General features: G+C 41.7%; 1 protein-coding gene across 1 annotated transcript; it reads left to right on the plus strand.

Annotated features, from left to right (window-relative positions):
* Positions 1-4,332: 4,332 nt before the first annotated feature.
* camsap1a (calmodulin regulated spectrin-associated protein 1a) lies at positions 4,333-23,760 on the plus strand (the record flags this gene model as incomplete). The annotated part of the gene is made up of 20 exons (XM_083929291.1): positions 4,333-4,519; positions 10,680-10,942; positions 12,293-12,454; positions 12,538-12,618; positions 14,123-14,155; positions 15,026-15,167; positions 16,209-16,348; positions 16,435-16,531; positions 16,642-16,768; positions 17,025-17,110; positions 17,453-17,534; positions 17,678-19,397; positions 19,563-20,165; positions 21,154-21,290; positions 21,417-21,625; positions 21,816-21,878; positions 22,210-22,297; positions 22,400-22,521; positions 23,255-23,373; positions 23,470-23,760. 20 exons carry the CDS (start codon positions 4,333-4,335, stop codon positions 23,758-23,760), a joined length of 4,752 nt encoding a protein of 1,583 aa, XP_083785417.1.
* Positions 23,761-27,400: the final 3,640 nt, after the last annotated feature.

Below are 27,400 nucleotides of genomic sequence, written 5' to 3' on the forward strand. Positions count from 1 at the left end.
TGGTTACCATGTTTAACCTGTTTAAGTGTTAAATTGCAGACCTGTTGTAGAAACGTTGAAATGTTACATTTGCCACAGTTTAAAAATAGTGCCAGTGTGATTTTTGTTTTTCCTAAGAAAAGCAACATATTTGTGAGATTTCTTGTAAAAAAAAAATGTCTTCGAGGTGGAAAACATTGTTCGGGAAAGAAATGGGGACCTTTGTTTGTGTGTTTAACGACACCGCCTGCACTTTGTGTGGTTTAAGGTGTCTCAATGTCATGTTTTATAAACTAATTCAGAGGTAAAAGATGTTTTAAGAAAAGCTGTAATTCAAAAAATCAAATGTTCATGCAAAGTTGTAGTTTGCGAAGAAGTATTTCCTGATTCAAAAATGTTTTGTAAAAATTGTCTTGATTCAATAAAAGCTGCTGTCAAGCTTTAAGATGTGGCTCCCTCTCTCATTTTCACCTCATCTGTAGTTCCTCAAACATCTGTTTCATTTATGTGAGAAGGACAGCGCTATCATCACAGGCGTTGGTGTCTGATCCCCTCTGGTGGTGATAGCCTGATAGTACCACAGTGAGGAAAACATCACTGCTGTTGCTGCGAATCATTGCAGTTTATTTCAGCAGACTTGAGACTTGAACAGACCTTTGGATGCCGCCATAAAAAGATATATCCAGTTTACCACTAAAAGGCTGTTGATAATATCCTTTACATAAATAATCCTCTACTAATCCAGTTGCTCTGCAGAGAAAGAGTGCTGAACCTTTAGAAAAAGACAGACATGGTTTGTTCAAATTGATCTGGATAACAACAAATACCACAATTCAGTCTCCACATGAAGCTCTGTACTTCATATGCATGCATGTTCACCTATCCACATTAAATGGCATTTTTATAGGGAATAGCTAGTGTATATGCATTTTATATTTGTCTGGGGTTACATTTTGATCTAAAGATTAAAGCCATAGTACAAAAATAATAATAATAATAAAAAAACAGTCTTGAATCTATTCAGAGCAACTCTGCTCTCAAACTGAGAAAACTAAGGTTGCTGTTTCCTCACTTTTCTGTCCGTATAAGCCTCTGGATGTGAGCACACAGACATCATAGAAATCTGTGCTGTATGCTGTTTAACTGGACGAGATCATTTTATTTTTTCGTTCCTTAAACGGGCCATATATTAAGACTTTCACTTCCAGTTGTAATAGAAATTCACCATGTCTGGGAAAGGCAGCTTTTCGTGATTTCATATCCTATCAGCCTTTATGGATTTTCTGGAGGACTTTCATATCCTTTTAATATGTAAAATACAGTTTCAATCTGTTCATATTCTATAACATTGTCATTATTCATAACAGGTGTATCTGATTGATCAGTGTACTGCTGTCCATCGTGATAACCAGAGGACTGTTTTCTTTCTTATTCATTTATTATTCACACTGAACATTACTCTGACATTTAAGTATTATGCTTTGTGGTAAATAGCCTACTGCATGTGAAGGTGAATGTGTGTGTGTGTGAGTATGTGTGTGTGTATGTGTGTGTGTGTGTGTGTGTGTGTGTGTGTGTGTGTGTGTGTGTGTGTGTGTGTGTGTGTTTGTGTGTACACACGTTGAAATATGACTACAGAGTGCTTTAGGGGAACTCCTTGCACACAAAATGGTCAGTATACCAGTGTACTGACACATTGGATCAAATAAATTATGTAAACTGGTGCACACAGAGGCGGATTAATGCACAGGTTGGCCTAGGCTGCAGCCTAAGGGCCCCAGGTGTGCGGGGGCCCTGGACTGGCCAGACATTTTTTATTTATTTATTTTTTTTAAGTTGCTGATTGGATAAATATGGAACACTTTTACCCAGTCAGCTGCCATCATGTGGCCGGGTTCACTGGCGTTTACAGGGAGGGGGCAATTTTTCAATTGTTGAAAAATGTGTGCTAAAAAGCTCTCTAGGAGCCAAAATGTGTGCTTAAGAGCTTTTTTAGGAGCCAAAATGCGTGCTTAAGAGCCCTCTAAGAGCCAAACCGTGTGCTTAAGTGCCCTCTTCAGTGCCGAGGACGCGTTGTATGTGCCCTTTTTTTTCCTTTTCGCCCCTGCCCTTCAAAAAGTCTGTGAACGCCACTGGCCGGGTTCATAAGGTCAGTTTTGTTGTCAATGATACGCCACTAACAGTTACTAGACAGTATAGTGGCAAACTTTCAGAAAGGAAATGTGATAGCAGAGCATGAAAAAGAAATGCACAACGATGGAAAAACAGCCAAAATCCCTAAATTGATAGGATTTTTCAAGGTTGCGGACTCTTCTTCTGTTCTAGCAGTTTTTTTCTGATAAAGCATGATAAATAATGTGGGGGGCCCAAACAAACAGTAGCCTAGGGGCCCATGACCACCTTAATCCGCCACTGGGTGCACGTTTATATTAGCACTTACTGTATGTCTACAGTCTAGTACAGGGGTCTGCAACCCACGGCTCCGGGGCCGAATGCGGCTCTTCAGCCCCTTATCAGTGGCTCCCTGTAGCTTTGGCAAAAAAATTAAAACAATGTGTAAATAACCTGTTTTTTTTGCACAGTGGACAAGGGAAAACATTTGATCTTGGAGTTCAAGGTGATATTGAAAAAATATTACGTGAAAATATGTCATATATATATATATCAATATCATCCTTGGTCTACGGCTCAGTGCCTTTCCCTGCCGGTGGCTGATCTGGAGTTGGTGACCAGCACTGATGCTGGATAAATCCCCCCCCAAAAAATCAGCAAAGGAAATTAGTATTTTGTGGACATATTAATTTGATTTCACATGAATATGGCTTACCTGTATGCTTGTATTGTGGTGAGAAATTAGTGAACAACCACAATTTTAGGACAGATAACAATGCCAAGTAACAGTAACTATATATAAACCTTTATAAGCTGTGACATCAAATATGTTTTGCGGCTCCAGACAAATTCTATATGGTGGAAGAGGGGGCAAAATGGCTCTTTTGATAGTAAAGGTTGCAGACCCCTGGTCTAGTAAAATGGTTCAAATGACAGCCAGTCAGACGAACAGGTGAGCAGCAGCGCCCCCAGCAGGTGAGCGGGTGTGTTGCAGCCGAGCTGACGGCACAGTCGTCCCCATAGAGACAGGCTCCTACAAACAGGGACACCGTTAGACCCGCTGCTCCTCTCTCACGGAGGCGCTGACAGCCTCAATATGAACCAGCCGGCTTTTTAGACATTAATAATTCCCTCGAAAACCTATTCCCGGATGTTTTCCAAATCAGATTTGTTTGTATTATTGGATTAACGAGCGTCGGACGCCAGCCGCAGCTTTATCCTGAGAGGCCGGAGATTTGTGTCTGTGGGCAGGGAGGAGTCCTCCGTTATCTCACCGCTAGCCGAAGAGCACACGAAACATGTCGACGTTTTAAACAACACGTCTGAAACACAAAGCGGCGGAGAGCATCCAATGCACTGTTAGAGGTGAGTCTTTATTATGTCTGCGGGCTGAAATGTCTGTGTATGTGCGCGGAGCTAACCCTAGCTAACGTGAATGCTGTCAGTTCAGTGTTGCTGGTTGTGTGCTAGGTCATTCATTGGTCACCCTTTGGTTCAGCCTGGACTGGACCCAGCAGCCGTCGTGAAAGCGTTTTCTTTCACGTTTTTAGCAGGTAATAAATACAGATCAGCTCTCATTCGGGTCCAAATAAACGCAGCCTTTCTTTCACCCCTCCTCATCAGCTGATCATCAGCTGGAACAATGTGCGAATAAATGGTGTTTTGAGGGGGATTTGATTCAAAGCTATACATGCATATTGCGACTGGCTGCAGATACACGTACAGTACCAGCCGGTTAAACAAGGTGGGTCTAAGTATGTGTATTATTTCATAGCATCATCATCATCATCATCGGAGCAGGTGCTGTCGAGAGAGAGAGAGAGAGAGCAGGCCCTGGTTGTTGTTCTTCATAATCAATGATGTCATGCAATCGGCTGCAACTGGCAATATTCAATTCAGTTCAATTAAATTTTATTCATAGTGCCAAATCATAACAAATCTCAAGACACTTTACATATAGAGCAGGTCTAGGCCACACTCTTTATGATTTAAAGACACCCAGCAAATCCTTCATGAGCAGCAGCAAGTCCCAATCTCTATAATAATACCAATACTACTACTACAACTACTAATAATAATATGTACAGTATTTATCCAGCAATCTCGTGCACATATTGAAAACGGAAACCTTCCCTTAAACATGCAGGGACGTAGAACAGACCCAGGTCTATGGAGGATGGCCGTCTGTCTTTACCAGTTGTGGGTGGAGATAATAATGTGTCTGTGTCTGTCCCATGCAGGATGGATGTGGAGGTGAGTGCTGGCAGGGACAGCACCTGGAGGAGGGCAGCAGCAGCAGCAGCAGCAGCAGCACCAGATGATGCAGGTGGAGGAGGCATGGAGGCTCAGGTCGTACCACTGGAGCTGTACGACTCTGCAAGAGCCAAAATAGACGCAAATCTCCGCTGGTTGTTTGCCAAAGCTTATGGTAAGACCTCCTCTGTATTGACCTTTTTAATGGAGGCTTTGAGTCAAGGTAGTCACTTAATGCTGTGCTTTTATTAATTTATTTAAGTAAAAAAAAAAAAACACTGCATGAACTAAACTCAGACAGGTTGTCTTATATAGCCCAGGAGTGGTTCACTTGTGCATATCCTGATGAAAGAAGACCAGCAGCTGCACATGTTATGATCTACAGTATATGTGCAGTATAGACTGTAGTTGCATGGACACTTTGTCAGATGCAAATCCTTAACAGTTGCATCAGTTCCTTTTCTGGCATGCTGTCGAGATCTTTGTCAAAGAGCCTGGCTGGTATATTGCAGTACTTGTAGTATTAGCTCATACAGTATATTACAGGCCGGGGCTCAGTGAAAAGAAAAACACAGTTCATAATGCAGTCATGTATGAACTAGAGCTGTGCACTAGGGGGTTTAGAAATGGTGTCTGATTTTTAGCACTTTGCTTTTATTAGAGAGTACAGTGGAGATGCAGACAGTAAACATTGGAAGTGAGAGGGACAGGGGTACAACACGCAGCCAATGCCCCTGGCCAGAATCGAACGCGGGTTGTTATGGTTATAATTAGAGCTGAAAAGGTTAGTCAAGTAATCGATCAAAACAATTTTGATTTATCCTTAATGTCACTTCTTAACCAAAACTACAGAACATTACCTTGTAAGTTCATCAAATATAGGGATGTGCTGCTTTTTGATGTGTAATATGATAGGAAACTGAATGTATTTGGACTGTTTGTTGATGAAATAAGACATTTGAAAAAGTCACCTCGGGCTTTAGGAAACAGCAGTTAGCTTTAAAAACAGATTTAGCCACTAAAACCACGTCAACATCAATGAATCTAGAAAGCAATCAGCAAATTAATAGATTTGAAAATCATCATTATAGTGACCTGTATTGTCTTTTGCCTCGTTGTCTCGCTCTTTTCACTGTCAAAAATGTAAACAAACGATCTGAGGAAAAGACAGAAGCATAGCAACAGTCCAGAGCTTCATGTTAGTGAGTGAATACTCCGGCCGACATCTCATGATGCGCCAAAGTCTTTTACACATGGGTCACTAACCTTTCCAGCTCTGATGAGGTCTACTAAAACATTAAAAATGACTGCGCGACATGGCTGGGCTGTGAGTAAATGTCTCGAACTGACTCCTTGAATGTGGGTTTTTATGTCACTCACTGATCGCTTGCTGAGGAGTGTGAGCAGGAGGTCAGCTGTGGTTTTATTATCAATATGACAACGAAGCATTTGGAAAGAGACACAGAGACGATCATTCAGTAAAGGAAAACTCTTTCTCATATCCATTTGATAAGCCAGACATACAGTAGTTCAAGTGTTTCCTGCCTTACAGAGCTGTCTCCTGTTTTACAGTGGATGACTCAGTCAGTTTACCCTAAGAGGGGAACAAAACCCTAACATTTAAAGCTTGTAATGTGGTGAGGTAAATTTTTAACTGATCAGCAAAGTGATGATATTACTTTCCCTATAAAAAAAGAAATAACACACGTGAAACACACAACCAGTATTGCACCGTATCAGCATGATTTATATCACATTGATCTCCCACCAGCTGGAACATTTTAATGCATAGGGCCGATGTTTGAAAAATATCGTGAGCTCTGTCTTGCTGGTTAAAGCTTTACCTCTCTGTTAGCCAACAGGGCAGAGATCAGATGCCCATTATAAACCACCAAACCATCACCTATTCCCCCTTCAAGCTTCCCTTAATCTGCTTCTCACGTCACACTGTGCCCAGGACACATTGGAGCCCTTTTCAGCAAGAGACCGATGCACTAACTACACTATCTTGGCTAATTTTTCACAAATGATGGACAGTACTAGCATTATATAGTTTGACCGATGTCATAACTTCTTACAAGTTAGTGATGGGGCAGAACATGTCGTATTGAATTACTGTAGCTGATAGTGAAAACACTGAATTTTATAAATACAGTAACAAGAAGCTGCATTGTCTGTGGACCGGTCACGTCATTGTTGATGATCCCGTTTTTGCTTAATATGGATGCCGATCAGGTGTGTAGGATTGGTCCATTCTAGTCAGGTCTGAAACCATTAACCATCAACTTTTTGTTTTAAAGTGTTGCTCCCTCATGTCATACTTACTAAGGCAGCAATGTTTTTGTATTATAAAGTAAGTTGCGGTGCTATATAAATACTGTTAAAGTATTAAAACGCCTAATCCACAGAGAAATACACAGCCTGTTTTCTGAAACTGTGCCTTCATAGGAGCTTTCAGAACAGAGGGTGAATACAGGTATATTCAGAGAGACAGTATGAGAAAAATAATGTCTAACATTTAAGCATATAAACATATTCTAATCGAAACGTAAAATACAAGTAAGAACTTGAAAATGAGCATAATATGGGACCTTTAAATGTTTTGGTGAGCAGGTTATGATACTGTAAGACAGCTAACTGACTGGAGTTTATGAATATGTTATAGGTCATCTGTTCTTGGCAGCATTTGGGCAAAATCCTCACTGGCGCCTAATGTATTGAATCGAAAACTGCATTTCACAGCTACTTAAAAAGCTTGAGGATGCTTTATACCTAATAAATATATTATACCTATACATAGTCCAAAATATATCCATATACTCCTGTTCCTGTTCTGAAACATTATACAATGTTGATGTACAGTGTGTCTGTTTTCCGTTTGCAATCTCTGGTCATTGATAGTGTGGAGGTCAGATGAACCAAAACAGTTTGATTAGATTATAGAGCAAACCAACCAACACATCAGTGCAGGGAGGACTGTGGACTGTGCTGTCTGTGTGTGCTGGTGGGAAAGGCAGCACAGACAGTCACATGTTTAAGTGTTTAATGGGATTGGACCTGGAGGCTTGTGTCTTTGTCCAACACAGCCTGTTTAGACTCATGACAGTTTTATTAATGGCCCTAAGAAACCTCAAGATATATCCCCAAATGTTATTGCTAGAAACCAGGGAAAATAGTTTTTTCCTTACTTTAATTCTGATTAGAGATGCTGTTTCTTTGTTTCATAATTCACATACTTTTACCAAACATTTCCTGTTTTAGAAGGATTGTTTAATGCTGAAATCGGTCTACCTACAATAACTAGTTGTCTATTTATCAATATATACAGTATATGTGTCGTATAGTATCGTATTCTGTCCTGTTGTAGCGTAGCGTATCGTATCGTAGTGTAGCGTAACGTAACGTATTGTAGCATATTGTAATGTATCATGTTGTATTATATGATATTGTATCACATTGTATTGTATCGTATCATTTTCTATCCTGTCATATCCTATCATGTTGTATTATATGTTCTTTATATCATCATATCGTATTGTGTCATATTGTGTCGTATTGTGTCGTATTGTGTCATATTGTGTCGTATTGTGTCGTATGGGGTCCCATTGTACCATACAGTACTGTACAGTACCGTACTAAATCCTGTCATACGTATCATATGTTGTATTTTATCATATCGTATTGTGTCGTATCATATTGTGAACTACACATCAAAATTATGAGCTCTATTTAATTACATATCTTGACGTTTCAGCTACATATACCAGCTTTTTCATTTTTCTCAGGGTGCATTGGCTTAAGGCTTTGTTTCCCCAAAATACCGTCTTCAGCAGGATTCTCCATTAAGCCTTCTCATTGGAGAGACTAGTCAAGGCTTTCCCCTGCAGAGTCCAGAGTCTGACAGGCCTTTCTGAGAGCCCAGAGTCTGACAGCCCTGCCCTGACTGTCAGCAAGATCTTTGCTGATCAATCTGACCTTGCGTCTGAAAGAATACGAACAAAGGCTTTCCCTGCACCCCCCTCCTCTTGATTTCCCCCTACACACACACACACACACACACACACACACACACACACACACACACACACACGCATGCACACCAGGGTGGGCTTTAACACTTGGATCAGGTGGATGATAAATATCTAAGGAGTATTAGCATCAAGGATTAGGACAGGAGCTTCTTACTCCCCCTTCAATTCCCCAAGCCACAAATACACACACACACACACACACACACACACACACACACACACACACACACACACACACACACACACACACTCCCACACACTCCCACACACTCCCACACAGACCTCCTGCAGTCAGGGACCATAAAACGATTCAATAAGCAGGCCTGGGTGATGGGATGAAACAGCAACCCAGCCCCCCACCTCCAGCCATGTTGGCATCCCCTATAACCATTTCCACAGCAACCACAGAGGATGATGGGGCATTCTGGGAGAGCTGAGGAAGTGGCAGGAAGTGGCAGGATAAAGAGAGATGTGTTTAGAAATCTGCTAGAGCAAGTTTTGCTCTTGTTGAGAGAAACGCAAATGAGACAGATAAAGACAGACCCGGAGGGATGTAAAATGAGCAATTTTCTGACATGATCTGGGATTCTCATGGCCATATGGCAGCCCCACACAGCAGCACAGAGTGAGATGGATACTGTAGGTAGACCGTGCCAAGCAAGCAGTCTGTTGTGAAAGACACAGCTAAGGTTTTCACAGTGTTCTGTAACTCTGATCTGAGCCTGCTGTGTGCACGTGTGTGTGTTTCTTATTGATTCTGTCTTTTGTCTGTTCATCCTAGTCAGTTGGCTTCTAATTTAAAGCTAAATGAGAAAAGATACTGCTGTGTGCTAAGTGGCTGAATGTTGTGGGTATTTCTTTGTTTGATTCATATCATTTAAGATGCAGTTTTATTCATGAGTGCTGTTGACGAGCATTTAAAGACAGTCAGACAAGGCGTAAACAAGTCACCAATGAGCCTAGTTTTTCTAAACCACCAATTTTCAGAATGAAACTATGAGTGAATGTATGCAAATTGATCATCATGCATTATAAAATTGTGCGCTTTTATGGTAGCTGAACCAGATAAGCTGCTCAACACAATCTAATGGATGTTGCCGATATGTTGTTTGGTTACCAAGAGTCGAGACAATTGTGACCTTTTTCTTATCTGTGTATTAAGCTTGTACTAGCTTAGCATAAGGACTAGAAGCAGGGGTCAACAGCCAGCCTGGCTCTGACCAAGGAGAGATAAGGGTTGGGTACACTGCAGTGTAATGTCTGTATGAGTTCAGTATGTTTGGACGTGTGTATATTTTTCTATGAATGCAAAACTCATTCAGTAAAGTTATATACATATATATTTAAATAACCTACCTACCGGTAACTCAAAAGCACACTATTTAACTTGCTATATACTGTATATTGTTTGTTAGCTACTTGTTTACTTACGTAATCAGCTGCCAGTGGTAGCTTCATACTTAGTGTAAAGACATGAGAGTGGTATTGATCTTTTCATTGTCTCACCTCTCGGTAAGAAACAGAATAAGCTAATTTTCTGAAATGTTAAACCAGTCCTTTAAGCTATAATGACTGGAGTAAGCACGCCCCTATATCTAGTTTACCTGGATGGTAAAATGCAATTAATACTGACAGGAAAAAAACGACTAAAATAAGACCCAGTTTGTAGTACAAGACAAATCTTCCTTTAAAGGAAGGAAGGAATCATTCACTTATATTAATTTAGGAAATATTCCTGAACCCCATTTTCCTAACTCTATCAGACGGTCCCTTTGTTTATTCCTGCCTAAATCTACTCAGAAAGTGCTGGAAGCTAAATTTCGTGAGTGCTTCGGCCTTAACTCTGGATTAACAAAGCATATAAAAATAGCTGCCTCATGTCTGTGTCCGCGAGCAGGAAAACACCCTGCAGGCTTGGACAACACCATCAGCTTAAGTATCACCACTAAGTCCTTTTAGCTCATTGGCTTAAAGCCTCTGGTGCACCTTTGGGCCTCAGGGTTGCTACCTGGCATGCTATTTAACCATTGACTTTGTCTCAGTGCTTGCCTCTTTCATTGGTTTCTTCTTAGACGGTCTAATACCTAATAGTGTGTGTTCTGGGAGATTCTTTGTTACGTAACATGGTGAGGCATTGGTGGACACGTGTGTGTGTGTGTGCAAAAATAGCATGGATGTGAATGCATGGTGTGATTTGTGACTTAATACAACTTTAATAGATAAAACACAACACTGGCTAACCCTGAAGGTTTCATCAAATAGACATTCATTTAAAAATACATGTATGCTTGTCATCCTTTCCAGATCACATACCTGCAGACCTGCGTGACCCCTTCTATACCGACCAGTATGAGCAGGAACACATCAAGCCCACCATCATCCGCCTGCTGCTGTCTGGAGAGCTCTACTGCCGGGTGTGCAGGCTCATCCTGCACGCTGAGCAGGCCGCCTCACTCCAAAGCCACCAGTCTGTCATCCAGGCCCTGTCCAGGAAAGGCATCTATGTCCTGGAGGCAGACAACACACCCGTCTCTGACCTGGACCTCAGCTCCACTCCCATCAAGATGGTGGGTAGCTTAAAGTCCCCCTCCACTCAAAAATGTGTTTCTCTATGGTTTATATCCTCTCAAATGTCTCACAGTGACTATACTGATCCGATCTGAGTGAAGTTTGTCACTAGAAATTTGAGATTCAAACGTATCCCGGGCAAGCTTTAGTTGGTACTTCACTAGGGGTGTGAGGAGATATAGTCCCACGAGATCTCAATGTTAAAATGTGACGATATTTGGGGCGGCGTAGCACAGTGGTTAGAGCAGTCTCCCCATGTAAAGAGGGTGAAGGTCATCAAGGCAGGCTTCAACTCCGACCTGCGGCCCTTTGCTGCATGCCCCCCCCCCACTCCCTCACCACATTTCCTGTCCGTCCTGTATTATAAAAGCCTTAAAAACTGCCAAAAATATAATCTTTAAAAAAAAAAAGCGATATTTCTCGATCAGGGGTAAGATGGTGATTTGCTAATACATTTGATATATAACACCTTTATAAGTTACAGCTTGCTCCACTGCCTGCATGTGACCAAAAATAGTTAATGCTGCTTTAGGAATTATTAGATAATCAGGAAATGTTCATTTGTATTTGAATAAGGTTACATTCTCGGCTGTAGAATAAACCAGTGAACCGGCATCCCACACTTGCCACTTGTCAACATGCTACTGAGACTTTGCTTTTGAAAATGAGCCATACCAATAAGAGTATTGGTATATAATGCACCAGAGGATGTTTTGCAGGTTTTAGAGAATGTAACTGAAATATTCACGAAGCAAAATGAACCATAACATGCAGCATTTTTAATTTAATGTGAACCCACTCTTGTGAGGTATTACTCATATCCCATAGGTGTGAAAACCCAAAAGCTGGAGCAGCAGTTTATGTGTCAGTATATTAAAGTAATCTTTGCTCTTGGCTCAATTTATGAAAAGTGGAGAGACTGAAGGGACTTTCAGACCGTCGTTAATAGATTCTTTGTTTGAGAATGAGGTGCTGACGTCATTGTTTCTGTTAGAGTGCAATAACCTTCTTTAATGAAAAGAAATCCGAATGCCCAAACACACTTTCATTTAATTCAGCTTACCCTTGGCCTTTTTATACCAATAAAAACAGTGTGAGTCATGAAATTATGACATACGTAGTGATTGTCTCTGGTGAAGGCTGTCAGGGATTTTGCTTTTTAAACTCACTACATGTTTCAGTCGGGAAGTTCTGCACTGTTTCCATGGCAACTCAATGATGGAGCATCTCTTACTTCTGATTTTAAAGTCAGCTTTGTCTTCAACAGAAAATAACACATTTGTACTACTATTCATAATACAATACAATCCTTAAATGCAATATAATCAGCCAAATCCGTATTCTTCCAGAGCTCCCACGTCCACCTTATTGATGCCCTGATGATGGCCTATATGGTGGAGATGATCACCATAGAGAAGGTGGTGTCCAGTGTCAAGCGTTTTTCAAACTTCAGTGCCTCCAAGGAGCTGCCTTTTGACCTGGAAGATGCGATGGTCTTTTGGATCAACAAAGTAAGAACCAGACGTGGGTGTTAATGTTTGGCATCTGTGCGTTCTTCCGTATGTGTTGCCATACAGTATCTTTGTCTCTACAGGTGAACATAAAGATGAGGGACATCATGGAAAAAGAGCTGAAAATGAAGCAACATTTGCTGGAGTCACCCAGTCACCAGAAGGTAACAGCCTGTGTGTCTCTTTGTTTTGTCCCCTTGTCTCACGCTCTCTTTGGCTGTCACTTTGTCACCTCACGGCTTCAGAAAAAAAGTGTCTTCTCCGCTGAATTGTGTCTTCCTTTAGTGATTTTGTTGCCTTTGTTTATCGTTTGTCTGGATGGGTTTTCCCACGCATGCATCCTTTCCTCACTGGGTGCATTAACTATCAGGTGTGTAGTAATCTCTATAAACAGATTCTGCAAATGAATTCAGGTAAACAATACACAATTATCTGCATTCTTATACAGATATCTGTTTATAGAGACGTCATGTCTCAACTCCAGCTCCATTCTTGCTCCTCAAGTTGCTAATCAGACCGTAAACTATGATGTAGAGTGGAAGTCTTGGCCCAGATTTCCACTGGCTACACTGGAAAGGCCTAAATATTGTCTGTTGCCCCCAGAGGCTAAATCGTCGTCAGACCCACAGCCCATGTGGTGTGAGATTGGTGTGTAGTCATTGGATCTTGCTGACATTGGGATCTGATGACAATCAAATCACCTTTTTGGAACTAAAGTTGCCATAATTTGGGAGTTTGGGGGATGTAAAGTGTAAGTTAAATTTTGCAATAAAGGCTGTAGGCTACAGTTAGAACCCTGCGTTTTCTGCTTTTATCTCTGATTATTGACACAGTTAAAAGTATCCTGAATTAGCTATCCGACTGTTAAGTAGAGATGTAACGCCTTTTCAAAATAATTTTCCGGGTCCAAGCCGTTCCGAGCCTCGTATTTCGTAATTGTCATTTTACCGCTTTCTTATGGATAAAAAAGATGTCTAACTGACGAAAGAGGGGATCGTAATTGTTCGCACGTTCGGCGGTTGTGTCTGTTTTGTTTCAACGGAGCATTTGGACCCGGAATCGTATTTTGAAAGGGTGTTATGTCAGACTTAACAGGCGGATTAGCTGTTCCTGTTTGCAGTGTACCCATTTATGTACAGATAACTATCACTAGATTACTTTAATAAAACTTAAAAACATGATGATTCTCAGGCAAATTCTGGTGTCAGTGTATAAGTGTTTGACACTTTGTGAGTTATGACTCTGCGCCCCTTCAACTCTCCCACACCTCTCTGGGGAAAAATGTGCCTCACAGTTCGAAGAGCTCTGCACTTTGATGACTCGTCTTTGTTCCAGTCAATCAACTTGAAAAGGTGTATTGTTAGTGTAAGCACGATGTCTTGTTTGGCTGCTTCTGTAATTGGGTTCCCATTAGTGTGAAATAATGAGAGAACACGGAGTGTGATAGTACTCATTGAACTTTTAATTACAATGTCCATAAACACCTCTAGCTGTTTTCCTCATTCCTGTCTAACCCTTTCCAGTTACCAGTTTAAAATCAGATTTGTCTCCATGGTAACGGGAGATAATCTGATTCCTTGTCACTGTATATGACCCTTGACTTGTCTGCTGCTTTTCCTGTTTGTGTCTCCCCAAACTTTCCTTTCCGATCTGCCTCTTGGACACTAGTCTCCCTCCAAATGGTACTGGAAGCTTGTACCTGTAAGTGTAACCGTTAGAAATCTCCTGTGAGAGTGTATATGTGTGTGTGTGTGTACGTGTGCGTGTGTGTGTGTGTGTGTCTCCATGTGTCAGATCAGACAGCACAATAAGGAGCCAGCAGTGCCCCTTGGTGGCAAAGGAAGAAACAGCAAGCTCATTAGAATCTTTCCCCCCTGCTCATTTGCTTTTACTTCGCATGAAACCCTTTAGCAGCTCCTTTAAGATTCAGCCGAGCTTTTACAGTCATCACATTCCCTCCCTCCAAATATCCACACACCACCGTACCCCTTTACACTTTTCTCATTTCTTTTTATGTTTAAAGGTGCACTAAGCTAACAGGCAGTGAGTGACTCACTGTTGCCACAAAGCAACCTGTCTGCAGTCCGCTCATCCAGTAACGGCCGGCCTCATTTTATTTCATTAACTTCCTCCCAATCATTTCTCCCCTCACCAGCCTGATATATTGCATGCACTGGCCAGCTGCTTACTGGAGCCTGTGGAGTTCTCTCACATGGTAATATACCCACCATTGAACATTTTCGTTATTTCATCCTGACCTTTATTGCTTTTTGCTTTTTTGTCATCTATCAAATGCAGCAATTACGAAACCCATCTAAGTCTTGTTAAATATTTACTTGCTTAGGAGTGAAGGCACACATTATTGTACAACATGACAGATCAGATCCTCTAAAAGACTTTGCAAAGCTCTAGATGCCAGTCACAGATACCTACTGCACAGTATTTTATCTGTTAAAGAGAGAAATAATCATTTACAAAGTGAGAAATGTTGTGTTTGTTTGAGAGCATGTGACTCTGTTCTGATTAGACCATTTGTGTGTGTTTAAACTTGTGCTCGCTCTTCCCCTTTAGGTGCGTTACCGCAGAGATCACCTGTCGGGTCGGACACTTCAGCACTTCCCTCTCTTGGACGACCTTTTGAAGGATGTGTGTGACGGCACGGCTCTGCTGGCTGTGATCCACTTCTATTGCCCAGAACTCATTCGATTGGAAGGTACGATAACATTAACATAGATCGATAACATTCTCATGTCTGGACGCTAAATATGAAGCTAGAGCCAGGAGACCATTAGCTTAGCTAGAGATAAGGAAATCAGCCTATTAGCATCTCCAAAGTTCACTTATTAACACACTAATTAATACATTGTGTCTCCTTTTTCTATACCTCCTCTCAGATACAGATGTTTCCCTGTTTAAAGTTTTTATGCTAAGCTAAGCTAATCACCTGCTGGTTCTAGCCACATATTTAAAAATAACTAGAAGGCACGGTAATACTGGGCTGTAGATAGATGCCACTCTCATGGCTGGACGCTAAATACGAAGCTAGGAGACTGTTAGCTTAGCTTGCCTTAGCTTTAAGACTGGAAACGGCTATCCTGGCTAGATGTAAAATTAAGAAAATCAGCCTAGTAGCATCTCTTAAGTTCACTTATTAACACACTCATTAATTCATCATGGCCCCCTTTGATACCTCCTTCCAGATTCCTTGTTTCAAGTTTTTATGCTAAGCTAAGCTAATCACCTGCTGGTTCTAGCCGTATTTAGAAATGAGAGTGGTATTGTGGTATCTCATCTAACTCTTGGCAAAAGAGCAAAAATGTATTTCACAAATTGCAAAACATGTTCCTTTAAGGTCTCCCATAAGAAAAAAAGTTTTAAAGCCCCTGAACGCCCACACAAGTGTTTTCAGTTATTCTGTCTGATTAGACCTTTGCTTGGGTTGAAGGTGGGCGGGGCTTTGATGATAATTGCCTGGGAATTTATGAGGTCATAAATGTCCGTCTACCAATAAGAATGATACAGGTGTACTTTGTCCCGCCTCAACAGGTGAAACAAAGCAAACAGGAGAGTTGAAAGATGTTAATCAATCACAGTAGACACACCGACACACAGTCCTGAAACCAGGTCTAATCAACCAGGTTAACTGACAACACCTGTGTGGGTGTTCGGGGGCTGTAAAGGGTTTACCACGTAACGATTACAGTATACAGTATAAGCCTGAGAATATCCGCCATTGTTTTCATCTTCTATGCAGATATCTGTCTGAAGGAGGTGCCTTCCATAACAGACAGCGTGTACAACATCCAGCTACTACAGGAGTTTTCTAATGAATACCTGAACAAATGCTTCTATCTGAAGCCTGAAGACATGTTGTATTCTCCACCAGTATTAAAGGTGAGCCCAAAAACAAACAAATACAGGCTCTAAGGATATAGTCATGTCTTCCTACTCACCTTGAATGTGATCACTGTGTCTTGCAGAATAACATGATGGTCTTCATCGCTGAGCTCTTCTGGTGGTTTGAGAGTGTGAAGCCAGACTTCGTACAGCCGAGGGACCTTCATGAAATCAGAGATGGTATAACACGCTCTGTACTTTAATGTTTAATGTTTGTCATTTATCAAACAGGTCGTGGAACACTGTGTTATAGGATCTCTTCTAATGGTTCCTTAATATGCTTTTTCTAGTGAGATTGCTGCTGCAGCCTAAGAGTTCAAGATCCCATATTCCCATCTCCAACATCACCAAACGTAGTTTCATGACATCATCAAACTCTGCTGACATGTTGACCACGTCCCAGAGCCCTGACCTCAGGTAATATCTACACACACAACACACACACACACACACACACACTTTTACATAGTTTCTTCCTTCCATCGGCGTTTGTCCATTCGCAAATTTTCATACTAGTAATGTTAAATCTACTAAAGAACCCAGTACTCAAGGAACTTATATAATACATTCTAATTACTGGAGAGGAAACTGGTTTAATGATAAACCGGGATAAAATAAAAACACAAAAAATATAAATATATAACCCCAAACCTCTCTGTCTTTTCCCTTACAGCTCTAAACCAAGCTCCTTAAGCCCATCCCACTCTTTACTGCCACTGAGACAGAGACCACAAAAAACTGCTGAGGAGAGCGCTTCAGGTAATATGAAATAATATTTACTCTGGTCTCCGACACAGTTTGCTGCCTCAGGTAACAAACAAAGCTCTTCAAACTGAGAAAAGAGAGAGGGAAGATAGAGCGCAGGAAGAAGAGTCTGATTGATTTGAAGGTGAAATGTTCAAAAATTGTGTTCTTGTAGCTTATTTGAAGATCCACAAGGTCCTCGACACCGGAATATTTAATGTTCCAGGGCTGGAAGTTCCCTTTATATTGTTTCTGGAGAATAAATTCCCCAAGGGTCGATTATTAAAATCATCCACGATTAATTAAGCATGTTTTAGAAGTCCTTGTTGTAATATGAATCATATTTTCTTTGTACAGAGCTGAGAAATAGGTCCAACTCTCTGACACGTGATATGCAGAACCAGGGCTCAATACTGGCCTGGCCAGAGCGGAGGCCGAGGTGAGCAGTGCGATTGAAACCTACACAATCACTGTACTGACAACACTTATTCAGTGTCTCAGCAGGTACCTGTAGAACAAACAATTGTTGTTTCATGAAACCTAGCTCATGCAAATCTTATCTCTCCTTCTCTCCCTGTCCAGACCTTTATCCCAGCCGGGGCCCTACGTCCTGCACTGTCCCCTGGAGGAGGACGCAGACAGTATCAGCCTCGCTCGCTCCATCAGCAAAGACAGCCTGGCCTCCAATATATTGAGCATCACCCCAAAACACATGCTGGGTCCTCCACTGCCTCAACACAGACTCAGTGGTCAAAACCTACTCAGTCACATGCGCATAGAGGATGAGGAGGAGGAAATAGAAGAGGAGGAACTGGTTGCTGTAATCCACCCTTCTGCGTTTTCTCGACGTCGACGTGGGAGTGACATGGAGCAGGATGAGCTGGAAATCCCGAGCGCAACCTCCACCTCCACCTCCACCTCGAGGGTTTCTAATACTCGTCGCTCTCCCCGTCTTGACATGGGTCCCTTCACTTCCGACCACCCGGCAGACAGCTACTATCTGGAGCCTTTGATGCCTGCCATCACTAAGCCAGCCAAAGAGAGGAGTATCAGCCTGAACAAGGAGCAAGAGAGTGGTGAGAGTCGCTGTAGAGCGGCAGGAGCTGCTAGGAAAGCACCCACCAGTGTCCCAAACGCCTCACAGAGGAAACCCCCTGTGGCTGAGTCAAACAGAAGTACCTTCACGCCCATGCCCGTGGCAGAATCAGTCCCTAGCTCTCTCAGGCCACCCACAGAGGGGTCAGCGGGAATCCCTCAGTCTGAGAAAAAACAGTCAGCCTTTTTCCTTCATTCGTCAGGAGAGCTGGACCGCCACAGTCCTTCCACCTCTGCATTTGAGGTAGGGTATGACTCTGACTCTGACATTGCAGACCTTGAGGAAGATGAGGAGGAGGATGATCAAATGGAACTGACTAAAGAGGCTGTGAAGAGAGTAGAGGGAAAATACTTAAGGGAGGGAGAGGTGTGTGAATTTGGAGAGGGAGAGGGTGAGTCAGCCAAACTGAGAGAAGACTCCAAGGTTAGTGAGCGGGAGGATAAGGAAGGCGGCAGTGGACGCTCAAGCCCTTGCCTCAGCACCATATCGTGGGCGAGCAGCTGCAGCGCTTCAGGAAGCACCAGTGTCAAGATGACCAGCTTTGCAGAGAGAAAGCTCCTCAAACTTGGTCTACGCGATGGATTCTCCAGCACCAGCAGCTCTCAGAAGACCACACCAGATGGTTCTGAGGTTACCCCCTGTCCCCCCTGGCAACTAAGGAGTGACTGTACCTCTGGTTGGCTAGGGAAGGAGCCCAGTTCTGTGTTGGGGAAAAATATGGTGGTAAGCCCCTCAGTAGTGCCTTCAGAGCTGCTGCAACTTCACATGCAGCTAGAAGAGCAAAGACGAGCTATTGAGTATCAGAAGAAGAAGATGGAGACCCTGTCAGCACGGCAGAGACTAAAGCTTGGGAAAGCTGCATTCTTGAACATTGTTAAGAAGGGTGGAGGCAAGAGTGACACACTTCCCCTACCCCTGAAACACTCCCAGGACTCCTTAGAACTAGCTGACAGCAGTAAAGTGAAGACCAAATCATGCAAGGATGACTCCTGTCTTGACGCTATGAAGGTGCAGTCAAAGGCAGGTCAAACGGGGGGAGGACAGATGAACAGAAACAACAGGTTGAACACCCGGTCCCAGGATAATGTGGCAGAACCTGACTTGAATGAGTGTTCCCACTCCATAGATCTTCTCAATGATGCTATTAGTTCCATTCAGCATCAGATGATGCAGCTGTCTTTACAGCAAGACCTGCTGATGAAGCGTGTGGTCTCACCTCCAGAACTACTGATGAAGCGCACGGTCTCACCTCCAGAACTACCGATGAAGCGCGCGGTCTCACCTCTAGAACTACCAATGAAGCGTGCGCTCTCACCTCCAGAACTACGGATGAAGCGTGCGGTCTCACCTCCAGAACTACGGATGAAGCGTGCGGTCTCACCTACAGAACCTGTAGATTCAAGCCCCAGCACAACCTACGACACAACAACATCCACATCCTCTACCTCAGACTCCAGATCTTTTGCAGTTCACTTTGTAGATATCAGTGGCAGCAGCACGACCCCTGCTCGCCGTCCACCCAAGCTTAGCTCCAGCCAACGCAACAAAGCCTCAGAGCAAAAACAAAGTAGAGAGAACAGCAAGACGGCTCCTGTCAAGTCTAATACTCAGTCCCTGGAGTGCAGAGAGAAGGAGAGGAGTAGTGTTGAGAGCTCCAGGCGAGAGAAAATCATTCAGAGAAAGACCACCTTCAGAGTCTGTGATGACCTCGACCAACGCAGCAGCAGAGAGGGCACTGGGTGCGCCTCAGACAGCACATTGACGTCTCCCTCACAGGCTGCAGAACAAGAGGAGAACAAAGTTGCCAACTCAGGGTCAGAGGTCGCGGGGGGAGATGAGAATGCCAGGGTCAAGGGTCAACTGATCGAGGTGGACCTATCAGAGCTCAAGGATAGACTGGAGGATGGCAGTGCAGACGTTACAGACTGCACGGCAGAGGGCGAGCAGAAGAATTCGTTAGGTTTCTTTTTCAAGGTAAATTTTCTTAAATGTCTAAGTTATGATTTGGAAGATTAAGCATTTCGTTGGGAAGCTTAATTACCAATCCAGTGACTATGTTCACATGCACAAAAAAATTCAATTTGTTGGTCTTTTTCTGAAAATAAAACAATATTCATATTAAGCTGATGAAAACGAATATTCCAGAATTTACCTGTTTACATGCAGCCACGCACACTCCAATTAATGTAAAACACCCCCATGACGTACATCCCATGGCTACTCCCTTTCAACAACTTAATTGTCCTTGCCGTTGTGTCATTTTTGTTTCTTTACATCAAAATAGTATTTTTTTAAGCTTTCCATTGGTGGTAAACTTATTCGACCACGCAAACACAGCCTCTCTTTTGTTCCTTCAACCACCTCCTTGAAAAGGTTGGCATTTAGATATTTGTGTACTACTTTAAACAAAACCCGTTGATATTCGAGTCTTTCATAATGTTTAAAAGTAGGTGTGTTTCTCATTCCAACCAGAAATGTGGGCTTTTCTTTTTAGCACGCATCACTACTCCCGCTTTGCAAACTGTTGGCTAGTTGCCATAGCAATGTCCAAAGAATGCTCCTAAAACACAAATAACATCAACGCATCCCACGTATTAATCAGAAAATGCTCCATTTGCAATAAGCCCCAATTCAGATTATCCAAATGGAATATGCTGTTTCCGAGTTATCGATGGATATGGATTTTTTAGGGCCGATTCCGAAAGCGGGATGCCAGGAAAAAAATATCGGCGAACACATGCCAGGAAAAAAATATCAGCGAACACAGCAGCCCGCATCGGCCGATACCGATGTACCTTAAAACGCAAATATTGTCCGATAATATCGGCTGGCCAGTGTATCGGTCTATCACTACTGTTTATATGACCTGTATCAAATTTGGAATATTATCAAATTCCACATTATAGTGAAATAATAGTGTGCATATAGACGTAAAGATTGATGATCACACTTTATCTTCCAGAATGATGAAAAAGCAGAGGATGAACTGGCCAAACGTCGTGCTGCTTTCCTCCTCAAACAGCAGCGCAAAGCTGAAGAAGCGAGACTACGGAAACTTCAGCAAGAGGTGGAGAGTGAGCTCAAACGTGACGAGACCAGGTACGTCTCCATTTCAACCACTCACAAACTAACTCTAAGGATCAGGAATTGTCTGAGTCTTCAGGTATGTGTGCAGGCGTGTGTATCTTTTTCATGTTGTTAAATTCTGCCTGTGTTAACTTAAAGGCGCAAGGCAGAAGAGGACCGTGTTCGTAAGGAGGAGGAGAAGGCGCGACGGGAGATAATTAAGCAGGAATACCTGCGGAGGAAGCAGGAAGCGTTGATGGAAGAGCAAGGTATGGTCAAGCCTCGACCACGAACTAAAACCCGCAGGAACAGGCCTAAATCACTGCACCGTGAAGAGTTCAACAGCCTCTCCAAAGGATCCACCACACGTAAGAAGCCCTTTAGCACTTAACAGCGTATATTTTTGTCTGGTGCTCCATGTTGTCTTTATTTCATTTGTCAGCTTAGACCGCAGTATTTGTATTTGTATTTGTCTGAGAGGCTGCATGTGCACACGTATTTTCAGTTTCGTTCACATTCGTTGGCATCCTCTTGAGTGTGTACATGTGTGTTATGCAGGTAATTCTCTGAAGAAGTCCATGTTGATCAAAGCCCAGGGCTCAGCAGCAGGCTGCAGGGAAGGTGAACCTTCTAACCTGCTCTGCATGATGTCATATCAATATACATATACAGCCAGCCCATTAAAATAATGAATATGACGACCCTCTGAGGTGTCAGCTATGGATTTCTTTCTACTTACACTCATCGTCAGTCTTTTTAGAGCAGCTGAATCTGACCTGTTTATGATCCATGTGTCATTTGGTTGTCTCACCTTCTGCACCTTGTTTGGCTCACAGGGATGTAAACTGTAATAATATACAAAGTAGAACAGCAGGGCAACGGGCAAGACAAAAATGTTATTTTGTTTAGGGAAGCCACCGGCACTAAAGCCTTCTGTCTCTGGCATTTTCAGCTGATCTGAGCTACAGTCATCGAGGATCGACGCTCTCTTTGGCGACTGAGGCGGACAGCATTATCTCTGGAGGGGCAGATTCACATAGGTGAGACTTCCTTTCTCTAGGACATAATCTCTTTCCATCCAATCAAAGGACCACACGTACCCATGTGGTCCTTTGATTGACCTATAAACGTGTGTCTTCCAGGGCTGGATCAGTTTGCTCTATGGAGTCGTTCCCCATGCTGAGCAGGGCGTCTAGCAGAACCATGGAGAGGGACTGGGAGAACGGCTCTATAGCCTCTTCCATCACTTCAACCGAGTACAATGGTAAGCAAAAATGCAGAAAAGGACTGCTTATTTATTTAACAAACTCAAGTTTTCAATTTATTGCCACCATTACAAATCAAATCATTTGTGCCGAAATGTTTTAAGCCAATGTTTAAAATATTTCTGATTTTGTCACTTGCTTTAAAGAAATTGTTGGAGCTCTTGGGAAATGTGCTTATTTGCTTTATTAGTTAGATGAGAAATTCAACACCACTATCTTGTCTGTACATAAGTTGCCACAACCAGCAGCCATTTGATTAATCCGTAATAAAACAGAAATGTGAAAACAAAAATGTTACGAGGGGAATTATCATGTTTGGGCCAAGACTTCCTGGATTCTTGCCTTTACCTTGAGGTTGCCAAGCAAGTCAATGCGCCCGACCCTGCTTCCAGTCTTTCTGCTAAGCTAAAGAAATCTACTCCCGGCTCCACCTTCATGGTCTTGCCTGGATGGTAAACCAAAATTTGCAAAACTCCTGCAAGATGGTTAAGGTTAGGCATTGATTGGTTTAAGTCAGTATAGGTCGTCAGAATTTTCACAAATCTATGGTTACCATCTAAACACGACTCAGCTTCATCATAGTTGATGCACAGAAATTAGAGTTCACTGAGCTTCTCATCTACTGTGGCAAGAAAGCAAGTGCATGTATTTTCCCAGTTACTCCTTTAAATACTTACAGACTTTTATGAATGTATCTTGTTAATCTTTTTGTTACGTTTTGTGTGTTAAAAGGTCCTAAACTCTTCAAGGAGCCGAGCTCCAAGTCCAACAAGCCAATCATCATCAATGCCATCGCTCACTGCTGTCTGGCTGGAAAAGTCAATGAGACCCAGAAGAATGTTCTTCTGGAGGTCAGTGTGATCGCTTGAAATGAATAAATCGGTGGCGATAATTTGTTATACTCACAGCTTGCAAATATTCCATGTTATGTTATGTATCTATCACAGGAGCTGGAAAAGTGCGAGTCCAATCACCTGCTCATCCTCTTCCGCGACGGTGGCTGCCAGTTCCGCGGCATTTACTCATACTCACCGGACACAGAGGAGATCATCAAGTTCACGGGCACAGGGCCGCGCTCTATTGGCCGGAAGATGATCGACAAGCTCTACAAATACAGCTCGGACCGCAAACAGTTCACCGTCATCCCCACCAAGTCGGTGTCGGCCAGCGTGGATGCCCTGACCATCCACAATCAGCTCTGGCAGGTCAAGAGACCAGGGAGTGCACGGAGGAAGTGAAACAGATGACATTTGCTATAGCTTCTGTTCTATTTACTATTGTTGGGCAGGACCCAATAATCTCCGAGATGAATGACACGTGATAATGTGACTGACAGGTCTTTAGACAGGGGGGTTAGATGTTCTCATTAACAGAGATGTCAGTCTACGGCAGTGCGAGAATATGAAACACCTGCCAACTGAATGTTTTTTCTTTTCTTTTGGTCTTGTTCGCTCTTTAGTCTGCATGTTACACTTTTAATTTGTGGGTACGCCCTACATTAATTAGGTACTATGGATGGCGGACTGATTCCTAAGTAGCAGTGAAGAGGAAATGGACCTTCAAGTCAAATACCACTGAATCTACGTGGGGGCAAGCATACTACTAATACCAAGTGTAACTACAGACAGAAAGTGGTGGACATTCCCTTGATAATGCTATTTCAGCTTGGCAAAAAAAAATACCCTTCTGCTGTGATTAATCCAGGCTACACATACAGACACAGCCCCTATTATTCACCGGTAACTCCTACTGGTCAGTGCTTTTATGAAGAGGGAACTAACTTTTTTAATGTAAGTATGGAATGGATGTTAGTGAGTGGTAACGTCCAGTCTTGTTTTCTATTTAGTGTGTTTGGGGAAGTGTGTGTGAGTCTTTGTTAGGGGAGGGGAGAGTTGAATGCACCTCTTGTGCGTCCTTCTCTGAATGTGTTCTTTCACTCTTTTCGATTATGCTTTAAAACTGCAACAGAACTATGGAACAAAGCAACAAAACCTTTTTGTTTTTTTTTAGTTTGGGAGTTGTGTGCTGCTGTTACAGAAGTGGAAAAGAAATCATTTTTACAGAAGGGGGAATTGTACTGGTATTCCAAAACAGGGAGCGCTTTTCAAACTCAGTGCATTATAACGATTCAGTAGTGCATTATATTCTATTAACTACATACGTATATTCCACTACTTGAGATCCCTAACTGGCTCATATTGCTGAACCAAAATAAACTGAGCTATGCCACCGAGCTGTTTGCTGCTCATTAGCTGCTCACTGGGTTCTGGTGAGACGTAATATTTTAATGTAGCTTCTGGCGCTCGATACTAGTAATTTCCCTGTAACGACTGACTGTCAGCAGCTGGTGTAATGTGGTGGGGGGAACTGCACAATACTTGACATTTGTTTGCTGCATTTTGTACATTTCTGAGTAGTATTTTTGTACGTTACGTACAAGTTTTGTTTACTAAAAAAACGCAGGCACTATTTTGAGGTTTATTCTGTTACAGGCTTTCAGAGATGTTATGAGTCTTATTTCATTGTGTTATATTGTATGTTTATTTATTTTGAAGAGATATAATAAATGCAACTAGGTGCGTTTTCTGATGAAGCGTGTGTGCTTGCTTAAGTTGTTTTTGTCTCTTGGTGTTCTTGTGTGTGTGTATTGTATGTGCATCTGTTCTTTACTGCTTTTCTTTCTTTGACTATCTCATGTCCTCTTTCACTCTCGTCTTCTTCACCACATCTGTCTCATTCTGTTTATCTGCCGCTCTATTCCCCTTCCCTCTGTCTTTTCTGGATGTGGTGAAGGAAGAGTATGTGTATGAAAGGTCTGTCAGGCTGTTCAAGTCATAAATGATGCGTACTCACACGAAAATTATTATACGCTGTAATACAAAATCTTACCCTCAGTCACACTTCTCTGCGGACCATAATTATTTACTACTTAAAAGTGAAGAACTCTTCTCCACTCTTTCAATAAAGATAGTTGTAAACGTAATCACTGTAAATGTGCCCCAGTTTATTTCCTGTTTCGGTGGACTCGAATGATCTCACCTGACAGGAAGTAGCAATGGATTTTAATTGAAGAGGTCAATTAAACTATCATAAGTCATAACTTACTCAAACTTAGCTCAAAACTAACATTTAGTAGTATTTACGTTTACGTTGAATATTAAACTAACGACCACTCAGCAACTATATGGAAAAACACAGATGTAACTATTACCTAAACTGAGTCAACACTCCGGTTCAAATGTACAAGGAAGTCAATAAACATTTGCCAAAACGTTGAACTATGTCCTTAAACCTGCACTAATTACGAAACGCCGCTGCCCTGCTCTTACTGCTCATATTGCTTCACCTATTGTCCCTCTTGCTGTTTATTTTTCCATTTATTAAACTCCTTCACCCACATGAAAACACAGGTGCTGAGTGGCCTGATTAGACCTCATCTCCAGTCTTGATTGCCAGTGACGTGACTCACCTGTTAGTCACACATCTCCCACCTGCTTTCATTTAACATTTTATTTCAACAGTTATTTCTCTTTATCTTTTGTCGTTTTGTTTAATAGTGTATATTTTACTACAGTATGGTTTCACTCAGACGACCTCATCTTTTCACTTTTGTGGTTTTCTGCTTTCTTGCTGTTAACTGAGACAAATCTGCATTGAGCTCAGACCATGAACTGTCTCCGGTCTTTATTCTGGGCTAAAGTAAGCTGTTGTCTCCATGCTGTAGCTTCATATTAAGCGTAAGAGTGGTATCAATCTTCCCATCTAAGTCTCTAAATTCCCCAAGTCTATTCCTTTTAAATTGCCATTTCTAGCAATACTACGGCTTAATTATTAGACAACAAACACGTCCAATATGCTTTTTTTTTTATAGCACTTTAATGTGCAAATTAAAATAAAACTCAAGTACAAATATTTTCAACATTTAAATTAGGATGAAGTCAAAGTCAAAAATTGGTATGTACAGGATGTAGCATTATAGAAATGCATACCTTTTCCAAACAGCCACAAATGTAAATTCATGAGCACATCCTTTCACTAAGCAGTGCTGAAAGTAACATGAGTTTTTCTGATTTCTAATCTGGTTCAAATCAAATAAATCATTTATGGCACAATACTGAATACATGAAATATATGTTACGACCTGTTTCAAGGTTTAAATTAAGCATTTGTAGTTCAAAAACCTCCTCCAGCCTAAGAAATGTACTGCAGAGAAACATATAAATAACCATATTTGTACATAACTTACTAATTAAGACCTCTACACCACTGAATAACTACTTCTATGGTTCAGCTACAAGAAATAAGCTTTAAAGTTAAAGCTTTAATGCACATGTTTTATTAAAGTCTCAAAGTGTTAAAGTTATGTTTGATTTTATGTGACTGGTGGAGAATGTGTGTGTGAGTGTTTGGCCCAGGGACATTTAGAATAATTCCATCGGATTTCTGTTCATTTAAAAAAGTCAAGAACAGATGGATAAATCCTGGGCAAGCTATGGAGTCATAGCAGTTTCATTAAAAAAAGATTACATCAGTAAAAGACTAAGAAAATGTGGCAACATAAAGACAAATAACACAATCTAAAATAATAAGCATTTTCATTTATTTTCACAAATTTCATTGATTTCTGTATATATTTCATCTATTCTTAAAAAACAGACATTTATTCTGAATATAAATTACTCTATTTTTCTGCATATATTGTAATGTTGTATATAAATCAGATACATTAATGAATAAATTAAATACATTATTATTTTAATTATTCTTTTATATTTCCACATTTATTTATTATTTTATTTGTCTTTACAATTCCACATTTTTTGTATTTACTCATCCCTTCCTCTTGGTGTTTCCACATTTATTTCCTTATTCTTTTAC

This window comes from Echiichthys vipera, assembly GCF_963691815.1.
Source record: "Echiichthys vipera genome assembly, chromosome: 16".
Lineage (NCBI taxonomy): Eukaryota > Metazoa > Chordata > Actinopteri > Perciformes > Trachinidae > Echiichthys > Echiichthys vipera.